A 21,591-nucleotide genomic window follows, 5' to 3' on the forward strand; every position below is an offset into this window, starting at 1 on the left:
GGTTAATGAATGAAATGAAGCTGCTTGTTTGTTCGTTGCGTGGATTCTGACAGCTCACGTCACGCACACTACAATACATGAGCAGAAAGAGCCACATTTTGCGTGCGCCGGAAGAGCCATATTTTTCGCATGAGCAGAATAAGCCGGCCGAACAAAAAAATCACTCAATTTTTCATTTTTCTAGCCACGGATTTCGACTCGTGAGACGCCCATATCGAACCCTACGCCTTAAAGTGTGATAAAACCGTCCAAGAGCAAGCCCAACAATTCAACGTTCCTTTCGAAAAACTCACAGCTGTGGCAGCGACACCTCAAGCCGTAAGTATAAACGTGAGTGACCCGCAACTCGCTAATATAAACGTGAGAACCACCAGCATTTCATTTGTCAGAGGTGGTTTAATTTCTCACTGCGGGGCCACATGAGGCGTAATGTAATGTTTTTGACATTACAAATTAATGCCAAACTGCTGCGCCTCTGTTAAAACGTTTACGGGTCGGCCGAGGCGTAAACCCGAGTGTAATTAATTTTTCATACGCTTCGCTTACAAACAGAGGATAATTTAAGTTCTTATTTGCTGGTATAGCAACAAAATCGAAAAAAACAGAAAAAAATATTCATGAATCAATTTATTTCTCTTCTATTTCTATTTTCTCGGACCAAAAACACGAACGTAAACACGTTTGACACTTCTTTTTTTTTTTGCTGCCACACGAAGCGTAAACGATTTGACATTACAAATTAATTTTACACTAGTTTTCATGCCTCATGTGGCCCCCCCGTGATAGCAGAAAACATCGTAAGTATGAAACTACTCATCGGTGCGAAGAGTTTCATCTAATTTCGAAGGCGATATGGTTCTTCTTTTTATATGTGCGTTACGAACCGTCCAGCAAGCTGCAATTCGTCTTTTGGAACAACACTTCACAACATTCATTCACTTTGTTCCAAGTGGGAAAGCGCGCGTGGACAAACGGTGCGTCTCGGTGCAAATAATCGTCCAGGTGGTGCGTCGATTCGTGTAAAAGATCAAACAATTGGCAAAAGACGGACGTTTTCCGATCGCCCCTTCGGTCGGCACCCTTTGTTGCAAGAAATCGCCGAAACAAGAAATCTCCTTCCTCGCGCGCCCCTGTGTGTGCATGTGCATATGTGTGTACTGTGTTGCGTGCCGCGAATCTTCTTCGTGGTTCCGCGTTACGCCTAATGGCCAGCGCATAAATCGATGTGAATTTCGTCTAATTTCTTTGTCCACCCGACCACGGATCTCGTTTTTGCTTTCCGCCGATTTGCGCCGTTTGTCGTTTGAGAAGCGAGGATGCAAACGAATACGAATGCCAAGAAGCGTTCGGCATCCTTCCGGCCCGCGAGTTACGCGACTGGCCGAAAGCAGAATGTGCTTCCCGACCCGGCAAAGATTATTTGGCCGTTTCCACCGCTCGGCGGCGCAGTACGGTGCACATAATCTATCACTCTTCCAGTGACTGATTCGATTTATTGAGAGCATCACCTCCATCGCCGGTGAAGTGTGGCGGCAGCATAGCGTGCGGTGCGTGCGTGTCCGGTCGAGAAATCGCGGACTCCGGCCTGATACCACTCGGGATTGAACGATGGATGCTGGCTCCGCCGGTAACAACGGCTACAACCATAGTAGCCCCAGAAACCGTGTTGTTCGCCAGAAGCCCTGCTTATCAAAGTGTGCCATTAAACAGTTCCTTCCTTTGAGTGCATCAATCGACCCTTTGTGCAGAAGTTAGAGCGTAATAATTAGTGAAACCCTTTTCTTTGCAGCACACAGCCAGCAGTGTAGAGTAGTGCCACGACGCGTACTATAGTGATTGCTTAGCAAAAGCCACAGAAGGGATGCAAAATACGAAACAAGTGCACCTGTGCTGATAAGGATAAAGCCAGCACCCTCCGGTGGCAAAGTCTGTAGTGCGGGGAAATAATAAAAAACGTGACGTTGTAACAAGTTTCGGAAACGACAGTAGGATTATCGGCGGTGCGTCGCAGCCCTGACCTCCCGGATGGTATGCTGATCGGCGGAATGACGGCACTCCCGTGTCGGAGCGGCGCGAAATTGCTTTTTGCACCATAAAACCTCCACCCCGCACAGGTAAGCGAAAGGGCATCGGGTTCTCGATGGGAGGCAGGCACAGTGGTGCCCTTTTCTTGATCGATATCTTCCCCATTGCCCTCGCCGTGCATGACTCGCAGTGTGACGGGTCTACCTGTTTCCCATCAATATCAGCCGGAAGTCCGCATCACCGATGAGTCAAAAGAGATAAAGAAAAAAATATTGTCTTCATTTTAATCTCAAGTACACGGCCATGGATACCTTTCATGGAAAGCCTGCTATCGGCACTGGTCGGAATTAGGCCCCCTGCACCTCCACGTGGCGTTCGGTGGCCCTACCAATTCAACCTTCGTCGGTTTTCTCGCTGCCCCAAGATAACAGCATAAAGGAAGGCATTCAGAAGGCTGCTTTGTTATTTTTACCTACTGCGCTGCAAGAGTAACCTCCTTTATAATCGCGTTTATGGAAGAGGTACCATTTTCTATCGCTTTACGCCACGCTCTGTTGGTTTCAAGAGCACCGTCGAGCCAACCGTCTGGTCATATTTTTTCTTCAATTTCATCTAGAGGGAGCTTTTTGTAAACATAAATTGGTGTGGCTTTACAAAAGCAACACAGCGTAGTGGAGGAACGTAAACGAAAGTTTTACAAATTTCACAAATTTCACCGGCACCAGCCGAACAAACAATAGTGCGACGATCGCGAAAAGCAATAACCAATGTTTGCTACAATGTAACGACAGCACCGTAGTAAAACATGGATCTCTCGAGGCTAGGCCCGCGATTGGAGAGACAAATCGAAAAGTCTTTTGATGAAATTTAATCGCGCCAACCCACTAATATCCACTTTCTCCTCGCGGTGCCGCTTTATTCGGGGAAGAAAGTTCGGGCTTTATTGAGGGCCAGCCGGCTCCTTGTTGATTATGAGTTTTGATTATGAATCAATCGCTTATTCACGCCAGCAATAAAGTTGAGCGATGCTAGAGAAAGGTGTTTCGAACATTTTTATCGAAGCGAAGCGGTTGGGATTGGGAATTTGTTGAGTAACGGTGGCCAAAGGTGATGGCATTTTATTTCCATTACACAACCGAATACTATGCCAGGTATCTCAATTCCATAATTTATTTTTATACACTCCAACGGGAAAAGGTTTATTTTGTGGCGGCGCCTCCTAGACGGCACTGGTTTGCTGGTAAATTAAATTAACGTTACAATGTTGCACCATCTGGCCATGGCTTCGTTTAAATATGTCCAACGCATTTGTCCAAACTTGATTTGCAACTCCCGGTCATTCCTTTTCCCATGGCGGACCGAATTGTTATAGAGCTCGCCGAAAGCAAATCCGGGAACCAACCGGGTGCGCGCGCTACCATCAAAGGAACGGAAGCACCCGGATCACGGACCGCGTTAGCTGGCACTATGTTTGCGTTGCAATTTGAATTGATAACGATGCGGCCACGTAAACCCGAACAGCTGCGGCAGAATGCGATGGCCGTTGGTTGCAATTCCGAGGTACGCCACAAAAACGTACGCAAATGTTTAGCGCCACTTTCCGGACAAAACGGGTTTGGCGTCCGTCTGCTTCCTTGGGCTCTTCGAGAAGCATCGCGTAATGATTTTTGGACACAAGTTTTTATTGACCATGATGGAGTAAACCCTTCTCTCGTTATGTTTAAGTTGATCAGAATGAAACATACGGACTTTACTATAAAAGCCACCATGTGTCCTCATAAAGCAATCGATCGTGCTGTGTTAATGACCGACGTGGTAATATTGAAGACGTTCTTAAACGTACGAAAATAAAATGTACCGTTCCCTGTAATGATTAGTTTTTTTTCGTTCATTTTACGTTCAAAGCTATGCTTTCGTCACTTCGTCATGTAGCATTCGGTGGTCTCATTAGCTTCCCATTCAGGCGGCTACTCGCAAATTATGATCACGTTCGATCAACAGACACGATTGAAAAGCTGCCGTCTTCAAGCAAGCAGATAGTGCACGTGTTCGGGACCTTTGAGTCCCGAGTTCGGTTGTAAATAATGTAGTCACATTTCTTGTGAAACACTTCGGAACGAACGTTCCAGCGCCCAGCGGTATGGCCCCCACCGTTATGTCACCAAACACCCAGTTACGGGGGAGGGAAAATTCATGACGTCTGTGACAGCGACAAAGACGACCTTCGTGCTCCGCCCCGCCCGGCAGGTGAAAATCTGTGAAAAATGCAAATTCAACGGCAGGGCAGCTCCGTCGTCAATCCAGGGACGGCAACCTGTTGCAAACCGACCACGACCGACCGGGGAGACGTTGGATTTATTTGTGAAAAACTGTGTGCATTGCACAAATCTGTGCTGTCCCACAGATGGTTCAACCGAGCACTTGGGTCGCCAGGTTGAAATGGGAACCATTTTTCTAAGCAGTTATCGTGAGTAATGGCCCCTTGCAAGTTTCCCGTTGCGGCCGTTAATGGATGATTTGTGTATTACGGAGTGCCTACGCCCAAAGGCAAGTGGTTTATGGAAAGTTTGCTACCGAAGGTTGCGAAAAACACGTTACATATTAACTTTAAAAATGTAGATAAACATTATTCGCACTTTAAATGTATCGTTAGATTGTGACAATACCGCAAATTGGACGCAATTGAACAAAGCCGCATACATTATCTAATGATGAGTTTTCTCCCGCAAAACCCCCACCGGGGATCGATTTACGAGTTCGATTGGCGGCCGTTTCGCGATTTGCGCATCGGCGAGGACTTCAATCACTGTCCAATGCACATCAATTCTATGCACCTAATCGATCAACACCGGTGACATCGGTCGATGTGGTGTTGTCGGTCGATTGGTTGTGGCTTGCAGTGATGGAAGTGAAGGTGGGTACTCCCCTATTGGCATCTAATTAGGTGAATGCCCTTTTGGCACGTTCTGGCAAGCTCTCGGACAATGTTTTCTGGCATACCACCAAGCCCCTAGCAGTCGATGCTGTCGCTAAATGTTGCTACGAAGTTGCCCATTGTTACGTCTGCTAATCAAGCTTACGCCACGCATTTGCAGCTTTTAGTGGCCAACACATTTGTTGGCAGCGTCCCCAACGTCTAGACCTCGCCCCGCACCGAATGCGTTCTAATTATTGATGACCTTGCCCGGTTGATGTTTCGTGGATTCGGCAGATGATCCGGTTCTCTAGCATTTGGTCGCTAAATTTATTGTCGTCCGCGGCGGGATAGATTCGAGCGACTCGTAAATATTTTATGAATGCTCGGGGAGAATTTTCTCGCTGGCTATTAAAGCTTTTGCTTGGCTGTATAACGCTTCTAGCGCTATGATATCATTTTCGCATCCGATAAGTTCAAAACACATTATGGAGTGTCTGTCCCATTTAATGCAAAACGAACCGGGCGCTTTGCGTTTAAAATGCGAATTTCGGGATAGAAAAAAGGACACTTGTCAAGAAGTTAGTCCCTGGTCCAGAAACTCATTAATCTTACTCCAAAATCAATCTACGACTTGGAGCATAAGATAATCGCATCAACGACTAGTGACGATCTATCTTGCGTCAAGTGGCAAACGCCGGTTGAGTAATTGTCTTACGTTGCTGATTCACCGGACAGACCGTTCACAATGCAGTTCAATGAGCTGTGCGCTCCCGTGCTTCAGAAGTGTTCAACCCGCTGGTTCGTTTGAAGTGCCCGATAAGTTATCGGTAAACAAGGATGACACTTTCGCGGAGCACTCCCCGAGGCCCTAGCTTCACCGGCCGCGTGTCACATTATGTCCTCCTCCGTGTGATGTAATAGCGTCCAAACGCATTGCACCGCACTCCGGGGTAATGATAACGCGTGGTTTTTTTTCTGCACCTTCCAATTGTTCCTTCATTTTTTTCGTGGCCCCTGCTGGTCATATGATCGCCGACCACTATCGTCAAAATCGATGGCGCTAACCGGTAGCCATGTTTGGTGAATGTTTTTCGCCGCGGTTAACAATGATTTTTTTTGAAGATAACGTTGAAGCCACTTGGGCAAGTAACACGTTTTTTTCTGCGTTCTCAATTTCGTTTCATATCTCATATCAGATCGAACTGATAAACACGTCTGGCCGCGTTTCGTTTGAATGGTATTTTTAGAAGTAACTTCCTACCTGTCATTAACTTTCTGTTATTTCCAATACAAACAAAGTTTTGCGTTTTTCATGTAATTTAAATCAAACATGTCATAAGAGAACTGGCCAAACTGGCAAGTTGGTAAAGTTTTACAGAATGTTCTGAATGTTAAAAATACCGATGTACTTTGCGTACAGCATCATTAACATTCTTTTTCATGCAGTCCCGTCTTTAAATGGAAATTTATGCCTCGATTCTTCCGGCGACGACCGCATAGACCACTGCTTTGCGGTGGTGCGGCCACAGAAATGAACCCTTTTTCGGCATGGAAAGTTTTTTAAGGCCGGGTCGGGCGTTTTTTCTCTGACGTTTTTTGTCCGAATCCGATCTCTCGATTACTTTTGCCTCCTCTACTGTGGCAAGCAGCTTTTAGCCGCAGCCGATAAAGCCGATGATTTTTCCGTACATTTCCCAGCGGCCTCTTTTTCGTGTTAAATATTTAATGTTCATCCCCGAGCTTATGCAACGGAGAGGACTTTATTTGGCGAAGACATTACTACTTGCCCACCACTTCCCGAATGCTGCTAGGAATTGGTCTCATTTCCGCGCGGAAACAGAGTAAATGTCAAAGTGTGGTCAGAGTTCGGTAAAAACCAAATCCCGGGAAGGGGGCCGCAGATAGACGGAGTGGTGCGGTGCCGGATCGTTAGCTTCATCCTCTTCAGGCCAACTGGTAAGCATCGCATCGATGCATCCGAAGACCGGCTCGGCTGCTCAGAGCTGACCATCAGCTGAGACACGACCCATGCATCTTGTGGTTGCTGCAGTCCTCGGTAGTAAAGGGGGATTCTTTCCTAATTCAACTTTCATGGGCCGGGTGGAGTGTCACGTGCATAGCACACATCTATTCTTGGAACGTCCACTATACGTTAGCCCCTGTCAGCTGATTTCTCCTTCCTGGCCACCTCAGTCGGATTATCTTCTGCAACGGAGCGGAGAAAAAGAAACTTTAAACTTCCGTGTCCTGGAGCGTCGTCCTGGTCAATGGTCAAGAATGAGGTCAACATTTTATGCCTTCCGTAGACAACGGTAAACGGTACCCACCATCCGAAAGGATGACCAGTGCCACTACGGCTCTGACTGCCAGGACTGCCGACCTCAGGCTGGGCGCAACAGTAAAAGTCAAACAACGCTGTAACACAACACGAACTTTTGTCCTCCTCACAGTTCGTTGGTCCTCGCGGTGAGCGGAAAGTTTTACTGTTTTATTAAAGTTTGTGCAACATTATTTGAACTTTTACATCGCTTTTCACACCACCCCCGAAGCGAAGCGAATGGACAATTAAAGTTTTGTTTAATATTTTTATGATTTTTTCCCACAAAGAACTGTCCCATAAATTGGCGGATCCATTTGCCTTGAAGTGACATTGTGTGACAAAGTAGAAGGGGTCCAGGAAAAATGTGTTTCGCATCCGTGACGACACTATATTGAACGCAAATTCCACGCTGTACAAATAGGCACGACGACGAACACACAGAGGCCATTAATTGTGTTGCGAGTGAAATGTGTTTCGAAACAGTGGCGCGCCGGCAAGTTTAGTTGCCGTCAACAGCAACAGCTAACAAACCATCCCCCTTCGGTGGCGGAACACTTGAAACCGTGTACTGGCCACCAACCGGTACCGTACGTAAGGCCCTGCTCGGCTCTCGTTTGTTCTAAGCCGGGCCCGGCCTACCGACTATACCGCCCCCGATCGTCTGCCCGATGGCTTACCGGAAACTATTCCATTCCACGCGAAGAAAACTGCGTCCCGGGACTCACGGCCACCACCGTCTGTTTGCGTACAACCGTTTGAATTGATACAGCAAATGAAGCAAATCACTTAATTATTTTTGCAAACACTACACCGGGCCGGGGCCGCGAATGTTTGTAAGGCACTAGAAAGAATTCCCGGCTACGAACAGCTACGAAGTGGCTAGCGAAGGTTGTTTCAGCAAAACTAAATTTACAAAAAAAATTACGATTTTACTAAATGCGAAGATGGCAGATTAATTTTTGTCGATAAAAAATCTGTGAATAACATGCAATTGTGTTTTGTGTAAATTATATTTTTGCTTTATGAGGATCATTTCTACGCTAGCAAAAGGTTTGTCACTCAGAACACCGAAAAATCCTCTGGGAACAAGTTTATTTTTTGCAGACAATTTTTACGGCCATCACGTATTGTCATTGACCTTATTGTTTTAATTTGTTAATGTCATTATATAACTTTATTTCACTAACCACTGTAGCTTTCCAAGAGTCTTTCACTGCTGAGTCTTTCATTTACCTTATCAAAATCCACCCAATTCCCTAGCCCTCCTCGAAGGGTTGAATTCCGACTCCACATAGCGCCTCAGTGCTCGAGACAGAAAACAGTGGTCGGCCAACATGCGGTCCGAAACATTGTTCAGTTCCTCCTGAATGTGCGCCTAGATGAAGTGAGGTTTATGAGGAAATCTGGTAAAAGTAGTCTTTCCACCTTCCACTGCATCCACCCGACTGGACTCGTCGTCAAGGGCGCGGTCCGGAATGGTTTTCATAATTAAATTCTAGCCGCGGACCAACCAGTGTCCGTGTGGAGCATAAATCACGGTTTTGGTTAATTTTTCATCAATTTGGTCAGAGGAAAATGGCACGAGAGGAGAATTATATTTGATGGAGGACCTCTTCAGGAAGCCACCGGGCCCTGGACCGGTGGGCTTGGAATAAAGTTTTCCCGTTTAATTTTCCAATGTGGGTTCTAATTAAAATTTCAAAAGCTAATGGCAGTGCCCAACCAGTGCATCGTTACACCAGCCGCTCGAGTTTAGAAGGCTGCAGCGCTTTCGGAAACAATCATTGGTTTTTATGCTTTCCCCATTCAGCCGATCACTTTCCGCATTCGGGTGGGTCTGGCGGCCCCAGTCGCGTATAATATATTTATTTATTTATTGGCCACTTGGTGCGTTTCGCAACGCCACCGGAATCACCGTGCTCCGTGCACATTTTCGTTGGCGGTTCGGGTTTCGGTTTGACTTTGCGATTCCCTTTCCCCGTCGACACCGTGCGGTCCTTCCGAGATGGGCTGGCTGGTTGACTGGGTAGGCCCGTGTCACGAAAGAAGGCGCAATTATGATTCATTAACGGCACGCTCGGGCGAAAGCGTGATATATGGTGCGGCGCTTGTCTTCCGTTCCATTCCGGAGTTCGCCGAAGTGTGTGATACCGTTTTCTACTTCTAATTGGACTTTCATGACATGGGTGGTGCGCCTTACCCAACGGACGATCGGGGTGCGTGCGTGCGAATGGGAGAGTGGAAAACTGCACTTTACAATTAAAGAAAAACGGCAACCGTAGCTTGCTGTAGCCACCGGGTCGGTGAAGGCCGGTAGCTATACCTTCTAATGCTCCGAGGGACCCAAACGGTCACGCTCACGAGTGCCTATCAATAAACGGTCCCGATTCGTCACCTTGACGTCGGTGGACCTGTGGAGAATGCAATTTTTTTACACTGCATCACGCTGCAAACGGAACGGTCATTAGTTTCACGTGTCGCGACTTGTCCACCAAACTAGAGCGTCGGACATTTATCACATCGCCCCGCGTCGTGACGAGGCCTGTCTTCGATGGAGCGCCTGTCATCGCCTTTCAGATGGCAATAAAATTTACCATCCTTTTATTTACCTCATAAAGTTTCGTTTTTACTGCATTCTCAATTTTTTGGTTCAGTTTCTCCAGCGATGGCCCCTTGCTGTGTAGATAAAAATGGCAAAACATGACCCTGATACAAATAATTATCAACAATAGCACCCAATGGCAACAACGCGTGCACTAGAATGGGAATAATTAATAAAAATCCGGAACAAATCGTTTGACTTGCTGCTACCACCGTGGCACGGAATCGTCATAAATCATGTCGTTCCCGGTGGCCATTGGGTTTCATTTCGTTCGCCTTCATCAATTCCTGTTCACCCGTGGCGAGGAACGTAAGATCGACAGACGGCCAAACCACAAACCCCGTACCGTAATATGTGTCCCACGGTCACCTGTTGTGTGCTGAATGATAAATGATAATTGTTGCCCATAAATGCACTCTGGCTCCGATAATTGTTTAATACTAACCGCTAACCTCCTTATTGCGGGGCATCGTCGTTCAAGGTCTACATTTTATTTTCCAATTTCTTACACAAAGTTTGTTCTTTTTTTGCTCCACATTCCAGGGCCCTGCGAGGACAGTCGTCATGAGGACAGCAGTTGGCAGGCGATAGTGACACGGTCACACATATTATCTTCGCGGGCAACAAAATCGGAGAGATTCTTCAACACCTGCACCGTGGTTGTGATAGAGACGCATGTTCGTGGTCGGTAGCCGCCGTCAAGAGAAGTGTCCGCACCGTCAGCGGATCGCAAACTCGCAAAAAAGTCCCTCGAAAGCTACAGTGCGTCGTCTTCTTGTATTATATTGCGACCTTAAGGAACGAGCATAGCTTAACAATTAACAAAGCCCACAACACTTTGTGCTGTTTCTTCAAACTGTCCAGGCCATACTCGGATCTAGTGCCAAATTTTATCGATTAAGAAGATAGGAGAAAACGAGACAAACGACACACAGAACAATAGTCATCCATTCGAGGGACAGAGCTGTGCAGCGATAAGCGACTTTGCTAGTGAGTGACTCAGAAACGGTTCCATTTAAGGTGCCGTCAAAAAATCTACCAAAAATATACCACAACTCCAGTCTTTAAGACGGGGTTCTGTTGGCAATCTTCAAGGGAAAACGAATTCGTGGTTGCCAACGTAAGCCCATCTGGGAAACGACCGACGAGAGGAAGACCGTCGTGATAGTGTCATTCAAGGAAGGCTAATCGAGACCGTCTGAGCCACTAGTCAAACAGATTGAAGCGACAGCAGCCAAGGTGCGCGCTCTAGGGTCCCACATCAAGCCAGCGAAATTGCCTAGGGAGTGTGGAATGATCGAAAAGGGGGCGGCCGTCAAATTAGGTTCACGTCAGAGACGAGACAAACTTCCGCGGCGAACCGCGTGGGATATTTGAACCGCAGCGGGTCGCGTCGCTCGAAAGGGACACAAAAATCGATCCCATTACCCCGATAACGTCCTGATGCTGCATATCATCATGTTCGCGAGGAAGCTTTTCTGATTCCCGTACCATAAATAAGCCAACCGTACCAGCGAGCGAGCAAGGAACGAGCGAGTAGGTCAGGAAAGAGCACGCCCAGAAAGCACTATCCACCCCACGTGGCCAGGGCATCGCGATGGGGAACAAAACGTCGTGCTGCTCGTACTCGAGCCCGCCGCCGGAGCGGAGAAAAGTGAAGGAGGCGCCCGTCTTTGAGGAGCACCTGCCAGAGGGCGAACTGTCCACCAACAACCTGCAGCACATTTCCGAGCGCGAAGGTGACGACGGGGAGCACGATCCGTCCGTTGATCCGTCCGCCGGCACGATGTTTCTCGAGCGCTCGAAGCAGAGTCTCGAGAACGGGATGACGCGCAAAAAGTCGCAGCATCAAATAGCACCGCAAGGTGGCCCTGGGAGTGGTGGGGCCGGTGGTGGCGGTGGTGGTGGTGGTGGCGGCACTGGTGGCGGCGGCGGTGGCGGCGGAGTGCTCAAGAAGAGCAGCAGCTGTTCGACCATCTACCTTGACGACAGTACCGTCTCGCAGCCGAACCTCAAAAACACGGTCAAATGCGTGTCACTGGCCATCTACTACCACATCAAGAACCGCACCAGCGAGCGGCGGATAGACATCTTCGACGAGAAGCTACACCCGCTCACCCGGGACCCGGTGCCGGATGACTACGACCGGCACAACCCGGAACACCGGCAGATCTACAAGTTCGTCCGGACGCTGTTCAACGCCGCCCAGCTGACGGCCGAGTGTGCCATCATCACGCTCGTCTACCTCGAGCGGTTGCTCACGTACGCCGAGCTGGACATTGCGTCGTGCAACTGGAAGCGGATAGTGCTCGGCGCCATCCTGCTGGCCAGCAAGGTGTGGGACGATCAGGCGGTGTGGAACGTCGATTACTGTCAGATCCTGAAGGACATCACCGTGGAGGACATGAACGAGCTCGAGCGACAGTTCCTGGAGCTACTGCAGTTCAACATCAACGTGCCGTCGTCGGTGTACGCAAAGTACTACTTCGACCTGCGAACGCTGGCCGAGGCGAACGATCTGTCCTTCCCAACCGAGCCGCTCTCGAAGGAGCGCGCCCAAAAACTCGAAGCAATGTCGCGCGTCATGCAGGACAAGGCAACGGCGGAAGCGCTAAAGAACGGGATGAAGAAGTGGTCCTCGATCGACAACATCCACCAGCAGGGCGGTGTCCGGCGTAGCGTTGCCATTCTGTCGTGATTTTCTTCCCCATCGTGGTTTGTGGTGCTCGCTGCACTGGCAACGCGTATGGGCCACCCCAGTGGTCCAACGGTGGCGCCCACAGGTGATCGCAGGATGGCGACCCTTCCCGCACTGAGCAGCTGGTTGCTATTTTGAGGCATAACTGCCATTACACAACACAACCTACTCTTACTCTAATGCTAATACCCGCCAACATTTTATCGCTATTGTAATTACTACCGCCACTGTCTGTCCCAGCAGCCCCCAAACCCGAAACCCGTAGTTTAGCGAACTGATTCTTCCTCGAAGAAGCGAGTGATCGGTCCCCGCAGCCGAACGTAGTCAACAGCCGATCCCCCAAGCCACCGGGTTCCAGCTAAGTTGCAATTCGTTCCGCTTTAGGACGGCGCTTCGTTTGTAGTATACTCAAAGGCAGCAAAGCCACCCCAGAAACGGGTGCGGCTACACTGCCGATCACCGTAAATGGAAACAAATGTGCTCGAAAGCAGTGAACGAAGAGGAGTTTTATTGATAGAGACGCTACGGGGAGAGAGTGCCCCGTGTGCCGTGTAATCCTTGAACGAAAGGATGAAGGACGACTAAGGGGCTTTCTGTGCCGCGCCATTAGACTTTTCCACGCATGTTCCGAAAACTTTAAGAATAACCTACCGCCGACGAAGAGTTTGGTGCGATTCGAACCCTTGGGCAGATAGAAGATAACAGACGCCTAACCGGATGGTTCCATGGAGCCAAACACCCATGGGAATTTCTGTGTCCGTCACCGGAAACGCCACCGGCTCCGGGTGAACTCATGAACGAGCACCGAAAATAGTTTTTCCCCGTTGCAACAAAAATGTGACGGTAGGAGAAAATGCTCTCCTTTACACGATACAGCCAAACGGAGAACCACAACAACTATGTGTCAATTTATGGTAATCCACTACCACCCATCCAGGTGGTGGCCAGAGAGAGGAGGCGTGTGATGCCTACAAAGCGGCTGAAAAGACAGAGGTTGGGACTGGCTGAAAACAGAACCACTGTCCTTGCCAGCGGCGATGGATGATAGATATTTTTGTATCGTGCTCTGGTCCAAACAACGGTTGAAGAACACGCGCTACAGTTGACGACAGAACTGGATCGGAACAGGAAAAAATTCTGTAAGGGATTGTGAAGAAAACAGAAACATTTCTAACTCACTTTTTCACGTTCCCGCCACGCGATGTGGTTGGTGTTTGGAACACGTTCGGTTACTTGTCTTTCCTTTCTGTCCACACTATCTTGATAGTATCTTTTAAAGGTTTATTGTCGCTTTTTTGATCGTTTTTACACAATCGTTCTGTTTAAAGTCAACTACCGTCTTCCTTCATTTGTAATGGCTTTTAATGTCTCATTGACTTATTTTTTATCTCTTGTTTGGCCTGTTTTCTCACCATTTGGCGGCATCGTAGTGAAAGTGTACTGAAGGAGGAACGCATTTTCTAGTGATATTACTCAAAAACTTTATCGTTAGTGGCAAGGTAAAATTTCTTACTCGGTGGTTGCAAGGGAAGAAAGAACGCAAACGGACGGGTCACACATTTGTAAAGAAACATAACAATCTATCCCATGAAAAGAAACAAAACATACACATTAAGCAAGAGGTAAAATTTCGCTCGTCCCGCTTTTGTAGAGAAACAATCACCTGAACAAACAACGCAAAGAGAAACATTAACATTTGTGAACGGACAACAGCAAAACGAAACACAGTCCAAACAGCTCGAGAGGTGTTACCGAAGCAGCTTAAGGCACAGTACAATAGAACGGCATCGTATCCGCGAATCCTATGACCACCACCCGAACCAAACCCAGAGGTACACCGTGCAAGGTACTTCTTGCGAGCTGTTAGCATCTTTGGCGCTGAAATCGAAAGATATTTGACTAACACATTCGGACACAGTATTCGTTTGTTTTATTTTGAGTTTCTTACGAGCTCTGCACTTTACAATGTTTCTTTCAACACACGTTTCGGCGGTCTTCGTGCTCGATCCTTCATCAATATTATTGGCCCTAGCTTTAGCATCTAATCAACTCAACCAACTAAGTCAGCTTTCGGTTCAGTCCCGGCAGAACACGGATTTATCAAAGGTATGGCGCGGACAGCGCCGCCGCGGCACAGAAGGGGACAAGTGATAGTAATTAACAAAAGGAAAGCTAGTATCCACTAAAGGGAACACCACCCCACGGCGGATGTAGAGTGCATAATACTAATTTGGTAGTCGCTTCCCAAGCGTGTAGAGGATAGAGGGCTAAACAAAGTATCGCTACACCCGATGCCGGGGACGCTAAATACGTATTGCATCGTCTCGGAACCGATGCTTTTTCGATCTAAGGATTACGAAAAAATTGTGACAGCATTAGGCAGGACGTCCTTCCAACCAGTTGGGATTCCCCTCGATGCAACGTTCCGCCAAATTGTGGTATCCACTCTGTGCGTGAGCCACAAGCACAAAATGAGAAAAAAAACCCTCGGAGGTCGTAAAAACGTAAACACGGAGAATTGTTTTAAGGTTTAAATTCGAAAGAAGGTGATATTTGAATGTGGCCCGATTTGAGAAAGCCCAGCACACTTACAAGCAAGTAAACCATCAAGGACTCGTCAAGCGTTTTAGAGTGTTGAAGTGAACCCCGAGCAGGGAACCCAGGTGGACAGAAAAGGTCACTCATACGACAGAGGTATAACACAAGACTAACCGATCCGATGATAGTAAGATGCCGGCGTAGGAGCAGGTGGCACGCGAAGGCACCGTTCACCGATTCCGGTCATTCATTAACCCACAGAAACGCGTACGGCGGAGGAGACACACGACGCCAGGCCGACCGGGCGCCGGGAGGTTGTTGGCGCAAAACTATCGTACCAATTTATATGATTGTAACTTGTAAGCTATATTGCGAGAATAGTCTCACAGTCGAACGCAAGAGTGAAGGTATAAGAAGAGAAATAAAATTCGAACGATGGCGATCGAAAACTGAACCCAATGAATGACCCCGGGGAATACACTCCACTCCGAATGTGCGATTTTTAAAATTAGTTTTATTTGCTTGATAACACGGTAAGTAACGATCGTCTGGCGGGATGAAAAACTGCTACAGTTCACATTCGTATTTGGCCACACTTAGGAGCGCCAGCTGGAAAAGGACGATCCACCAAACTGGCTCGGTTTGGGTTGCTGCTGCTGAGCCAATCCACCGAACGAGACGCCCGCCGAAGAGGAACCGAGTTGCTCGAACAGATTGTTCGATTGTGTCGGTGACCCAGCGCTCGCAGCCCCGGGCACGGCTCCAGCTGCAGCGGCTCCGAAAGCGGTCCCGCCACCGAACGCAGGCTTCGGACTACCGAAACTCGGTGCGCCACCGAAGGTCGGGGCACCGCCGAAGGTCGGGGCACCGCCGAACGTTGGCGCAGCACCGAATGCTGGGGTCGCTCCGAAAGCTGGCGGCTTGCTGAAAGCGGATGCCCCTGTGGGCGAGGAGAACGCATTCACCGTGCCACCGCCAGCCGGTTGACTGAACGGGCCGGGGCTAACAGCACCGAACCCACCGGCACCGGTGGCTGCCCCGGTTGCTCCACCGAAGATTGACTGCGACGTCGCGGCGGACGATGGCGAAGCGGCCTGAGGGCTTCCGAAGGGGCCACTACCGGTTGCTGCTGCCGCCGAACCAAACAGTCCCGTCCCGGGTGTCGCCGTCGGACTGCCAAAGATGTTGCCCCCTGCGCTGGCTGCCGTTCCCGAGCTTCCCGAGCCAAACGCGGACGTTCCACCGAAGATTGAACTTCCGCTGGTAGTATTGTTGCTAGCAGTGACACTGCCAAACAGTCCGCCTGTCGGAGCAGCACCACCTCCGGTACCTGTTCCACCACCGAAAATGCTGCCACCACTGGAACTTACGGTGGTGGCAGAATTGGCACCGAACAGAGAGCTGGTTGTGGAGCTACCGAAAAAGGATCCCGTGGCCGTCGACGCTGTTCCTGCCGCGGTGCTTGTTGCTCCGAAAAATCCGCCTCCACCGAACAGCGAAGTCGATGTGGTGGCCACCGTCGGAGCCGTCGCTGTCACCGTTCCGCCAAACACGGACGCTCCAGTTGCCGCAGTCGGTGAGGTGACGGACCCGAAGAAACTGCCACCCGGGGATCCGGTTACCGCCGGTTTAGTCACAGAACCGAAAATGGAACCTCCGGTGGCAACAGCACTGGTTGCACCACCGAAGATACTGCCAGTGGGGGTGGCCGGATCTTTGCCGGGTGTTTTCGGTGCACTACCGAAACCGGTGGCCGAGCCAAAAATGTTACCAGACGTTACCGGAGATGGTTTCGTGGCGTTAGGAGAGCAGATCGTTATCGAACCAAACAAGCCAGCAGCGGTCGAATCGGTAGTGGACGTTCCGGCGGACGTTACGGGGGACGCTGCAGAGGCCGTGATTGTGGCCGCCGTTGTGAGCGGTTTGCCGAAGGACAGTGATCCACCGAAAGCAGAACCGAACCCAACGGTACCGGTTGAAGCGACGGTACTGACCACCGCCGGGATTGCTGGAACTGCCAGGGGTGTACTTACGATGGCCGGAACAGAACTTGTCACCGTCGCTTCAACTTTTGCTGCTTCGTTTGTGGTCGCCGTGAGAGCTTTCGGTGACGTGAATCCCATCGGGAAGCTGCTACCGGCAGGGGTACTGGTGCCGAATGAAAGGCCCGTTGTGCCCGTTGCCGACGTACTACTGACCGTGCTGCTGGCCACCGCTGTGGCCGGTTTCACGCTTCCAAACAGTGAACCTCCTGCTGGTTGGCCTGCGGTTGCCGTAGAAATGATCGGTGTAATGGTGGTGCTACCGAACGAAAGGTCAGAAAACAGCCCCACCGTCGATTTCGAACCATCGACCGACTCCGGTTTGGTAATGGCAGTGCTGAGGGAACCAAATAATCCACCTCCGGTACCGGCCCCTCCGAACAGACTGCTGCCACCGACGGATCCGAAAATGCCAGACCCTCCCGTGGACGAAATCGTGGGACTACTGCCCGTCCCGGGGGTCGCCTCCGGCGGAGCGGTTGATTTCGTCGACGGTGGTGTAACCTTCGTCACTTCGAGTGAGTCAACCTTCTGCAGCAGACTGGTCAGTGCCGGCAGTGGTGCGACCGCTTTCGTCGACGTGGGCGAATCCGCCGCAGGGCCGAACGACGGCGGCAGCGGTTTATCTTTACTATCCGTCGCCGGTGGAACGTTCTCGTTCGTGACTCCCTGCTTGGCCACCGCTGCCGATCCGAATGTGAGACCACCGCCACCGTTTGCGACCGCAGTCGAAGGTTCGAACGAGAATGATGGTTTCGGGAGCGTTCCGAACGACATCGCTGGAACATTGGCCGCGGAAGAACCACCGAACGAGAACGCCGGCTTAGCGGAAGCGGAGGCTGTTGGAGTTGAAGGTTCAGCGGTAGGTTTAAAGATCGACGATCCACCGGAGGACACCGCCGCACTCAATGTTGTGCCAAAACTGAACAATCCGGATGTGGGCTTTAGAGGAGCCCCATTCGGTTCTTTTGCTGATGTCAGAGTCGCTGGATCCTTTTTATCGGTCGCAGTGGTTCCGTTGGCTTTGTTGCTGATCAGACTAGCACCGGTCGAGATGGTACCACCGGCAATCGATGATTTGGCCACCGCCGTCGGCTGCTCCACGACCGGTTCCGGTATTGGTGCGCTGGCCGCAGGTTGACCGAACGAGTACGTCATCCCTGCGACGGATGTAGTCGGTTGGTTGAATGTGAAAGGTTTGGCCGTTGGTTTCTGTGGCTGTTGTTGAGTTTTCTGCTGCTGCTGCTGTTGTTGCTGCTGTTGCTGTTGCTGCTGCTGCTGCTGCTGTTGGGCCTTCTTCTGTTCCTCTTCGCGATTGGCCACAAGCTGCAGGGTTTTCGCTTTTTCTTGTTCCAAATTTAAATTCCGTCGCACTTCGTCCCTCCTCTCACGCACCACCTCTGAGCTAAGACCGACACGATCGGGACGCTTCGGTGTGATGGTGACCACCTTCCGGCCGGCAAGTGCCTTCCGCAAGACGGTCAATTTGGCATCACTCAAACGCTTCGCATCGGCAGCCACCTGCTCGCTGAGTGTGAGCGAAATGATGGAATCGGTCAGTGATTCTATCGTGGTTTCGTCCGCTACGGACTCTCCATTGGTGGGGATTTTACGTTGATTCGGCTGCTGCTCGTCTTCCAATCCCTTCAGAGTTCCGCGAATGCCAAGTTTGTGCTTCAGATAGCCCAGCCTCTCCCGTTGGCGGTTAAGAATTTCCTGCTGCTTCGAGAGCGTCTGATAGAGTACCTCCAGGCTCGGTATATGCATCCGTTGCCGCACGTTCGTCTGGCGGGCCTCCTCTAGGGCTGCCCACTGGGCGTCGAGCTGTTTCGTGATGGTGCGCAACAGGTTCTCGTTCACTTTCAGCATACTCTCTAGAGACGTTAGCTGCCGACGGCTCGTATGCGACATGACGTGCGTGTCCTGATGCTGGTACTGCTGTACGGTCGGATTGTTGAAAATCGTGCACTTGCTGTTCGCTTCGGCTACCATTGCGAACGCTTCGTTCAATCCCAGACGCAGCGCTTGCACGTCGGCCACCAAGGATTCGGTGCTTTCATTTGCCTGCGCAATGATGTCCTCCAGCTCGCGCAGGTTGCGTATGATCGTGGCCGACTCCTCTTTCGTACCGATCTGCACGTCGACCAAGCGCGACCGTTGCTGCAGATCGGCGAGCTCGCGAGTGAATCGTATGAGCTCGTCGATCGTCAGCGCCTGAATGATCAAGTTACTGTCCTCGATCGAGAAGTCGGCCTTCTTCTGCCCGACTGGCCCGGAACGGCCGGGCTGGCCGGGCTGGACGCTAGCTCCGGAACCAGGTACCGCTGGTTGCTGCGGAGCGGGTGTGTACGTCGGAGGAACCGTCACGAGGGGTTTGGTCACTACACTTGGTTGCTGGGGAGCGACGACTGTTGCTGGTGAGGTTGCGGAAACTGTCGCTTGCGGTGCGGTCCCCACCGTACCCATTGCGCTCTGGAACGGTGGTGTCGACATGGTCGGTAGACCACCTAGCGTCATACCGAGGCCAGCTGGCGCAGAGGAGGCCGCTCCGAATCCTGCAAACGGGATCGTTTTCGTCTCCGCACCACTAGCACTCGACACAGTGGCCACCGTTGGTTGTGCTTCAAAAAACGAGACAGGTTTGCCGGTTGAAAGGGACGTCGATTGGGCTTGGTTGAGTTGACCGCTGGTGGCACCGGTACCGAACAAAGTAACGGGTGGCTTCTGCTCACCACCGGCCAGTAATGTTCCGGTGTTGAAGAAAGATTTCGACTTTGTCACGGCCGGTGTCGAGGTGGCGTTGTTCGGTAGAGAGAACGATATTTCCAACGCAGGGGCCATCGAAGCACTCGGAGGAACGTGCGCCTGCGGCTGTGTTGGCATCGAACTCGGTCCCCTCTCCAAGTCAAGCTTCAGAAATTGTCCCGAAGTGTCCGGGGTCGGCTTAGGCGGTGAGCAAATGCCCTTCACCTTCGGCAACGTGTTGAGGACGTTGAACGATACCAGCTGACCGTACGTGGAGAGAAGATGAATCATCGGCATCACCGGGAATGTTTGCTCCCCGATCATGATCTCGTGCGTACAGCCCGTTTCGAGGGCGAACCCAAGCGGGAACGTTTCCTGCTTGTCCACCGTCAGTGGCAGCTCTGCCCGTGCCTCGTCCGTCGTCGTCCACTGGCACCAGCTCGGTGCTTCGCCGGTTTCGGTTGTGCCCAGTATTCCCACTTCCATGCTGTTGGCCGACGCCATAAGCAGCAGATTCCAGGGAAGGATATGCTGAAGAAACACTTGCCCCTTGCGAGGACCGCTCTGGCTGTAGCAGATATCGTCGTAGTTGACGAGCACCGGATTTCCCACTTTCGGTGCGTACACGATAAACAGAGCCGGGACGGAGTCCGCCATATGGGGCATAAACACAGCGGCAAACTGATACGTGCTGAGCCACTGGACGGCCAGCACATCGAACGTACCGCCACCCTCGACCACACCCGGTGGACAAACGATCACACGAGCCCGCTTCAGGTCGGGTTTGAACTGCACCAGTCTACCGTTGACGAACGCCACGACCAGCTGCTTGCCTTTCGGACTCCAGCAGACACACTGAGCTCGTTCGTCCGGATTGCCATCATCTGCGAGCGACTGAAACTCCACGCCAGACGGTTCCGTCAGCGTGTACACCGACAGAACCCCGGCTTCGGTGCGTACCGCTAGCATATTCGCTATCACCGGGTTCCAACAGAGCTGCGTGCTCCGTACGCCTGGTTGCGGAGATGTTCGAATTTCCTGCACCTTCACGATGGAAGCGGTTAGAAAGGAGGGCACGGAGTAGATGTAGATGAAGGGGACCCCATTCGCTACCACATCGACCGCAAGCAGGGCATGGTCACAGCTTACGGCTAACTGGAACGCTTCACTCGGTAGCGGAACCGTACGCAGTGGAACCGGCTCATTAACAGCCCGATCGCTCGTGATGTCGCACAGTTTTAGCACACGTAATTCCGGCCCCACCGTGCCGGCAAACACAAGCCCATACGCACTTGCGGCGGCCAGCAAGTTGGAGCCATCTTTCGCGTTTCCATCGCCCTTGAATACGGGCAGCTTGCTTTGTAGTTTGAATTTTAGATCCTAGACGAGTGAAGAGACGAAAACAACCTCGGCATAAACATAACCAAGCTTAGGGTTTTGGGTCGATGCTCTTACCGTAACATCCAGTCCTCCATCCGGAGCCTGCTGAGCCATCGTGTTGAAGCGTTCGCACCCTGCAGTGTTATAATTTATGTGTTTGCTTGGACCTTTTTGCTATTTGTTCTGGGGTGATTCGAACGAAAAAGGAACAATTCGGCCGCACAAAAGATAACTAAAACACCGCGGCTTTTCTTTTGGTTGCTTCTTGCAAGCCAATCTTCGTCGTTGTTCGCGCCGCCGAGCTGTCAAAGCAATCGAGTTGAC

General features: G+C 50.7%; 2 protein-coding genes across 2 annotated transcripts; one reads left to right on the forward strand and one right to left on the reverse strand.

Annotated features, from left to right (window-relative positions):
* The first annotated feature begins 1,859 nt into the window (after window positions 1–1,859).
* LOC131212499 (cyclin-Y-like protein 1) lies at window positions 1,860–15,534 on the forward strand. The gene is made up of 2 exons (XM_058206390.1): window positions 1,860–2,114; window positions 10,408–15,534. The coding sequence occupies exon 2, from the start codon at window positions 11,462–11,464 to the stop codon at window positions 12,560–12,562; it is 1,101 nt and encodes a 366-aa protein (XP_058062373.1). The 5' UTR covers window positions 1,860–2,114; window positions 10,408–11,461; the 3' UTR covers window positions 12,563–15,534.
* A 162-nt stretch (window positions 15,535–15,696) lies between these two features.
* LOC131208159 (nuclear pore complex protein Nup214) lies at window positions 15,697–21,381 on the reverse strand. Its single transcript, XM_058200808.1, has 2 exons — window positions 21,343–21,381; window positions 15,697–21,267 (listed from the first exon to the last, which is right to left on the reverse strand). The coding sequence occupies exons 1-2, from the start codon at window positions 21,379–21,381 to the stop codon at window positions 15,697–15,699; spliced, it is 5,610 nt and encodes a 1,869-aa protein (XP_058056791.1).
* Between the last annotated feature and the right edge of the window lie 210 nt (window positions 21,382–21,591).

Source organism: Anopheles bellator, chromosome 2 (genome assembly GCF_943735745.2).
Source record: "Anopheles bellator chromosome 2, idAnoBellAS_SP24_06.2, whole genome shotgun sequence".
Lineage (NCBI taxonomy): Eukaryota > Metazoa > Arthropoda > Insecta > Diptera > Culicidae > Anopheles > Anopheles bellator.

What these genes read in the sequence shown, in the direction of transcription:
- LOC131212499 (XM_058206390.1), top strand. Translation starts at nt 11,462, where the DNA reads ATGGGGAACAAAACGTCGTGCTGCTCGTACTCGAGCCCGCCGCCGGAG.
- LOC131208159 (XM_058200808.1), bottom strand. Translation starts at nt 21,381, where the DNA reads ATGGCTCAGCAGGCTCCGGATGGAGGACTGGATGTTACG. An exon ending in ATGGAGGACTGGATGTTACG is followed by an intron (nt 21,268 to 21,342) that starts GTAAGAGCATCG and finishes TCACTCGTCTAG; the next exon opens with GATCTAAAATTCAAACTACA.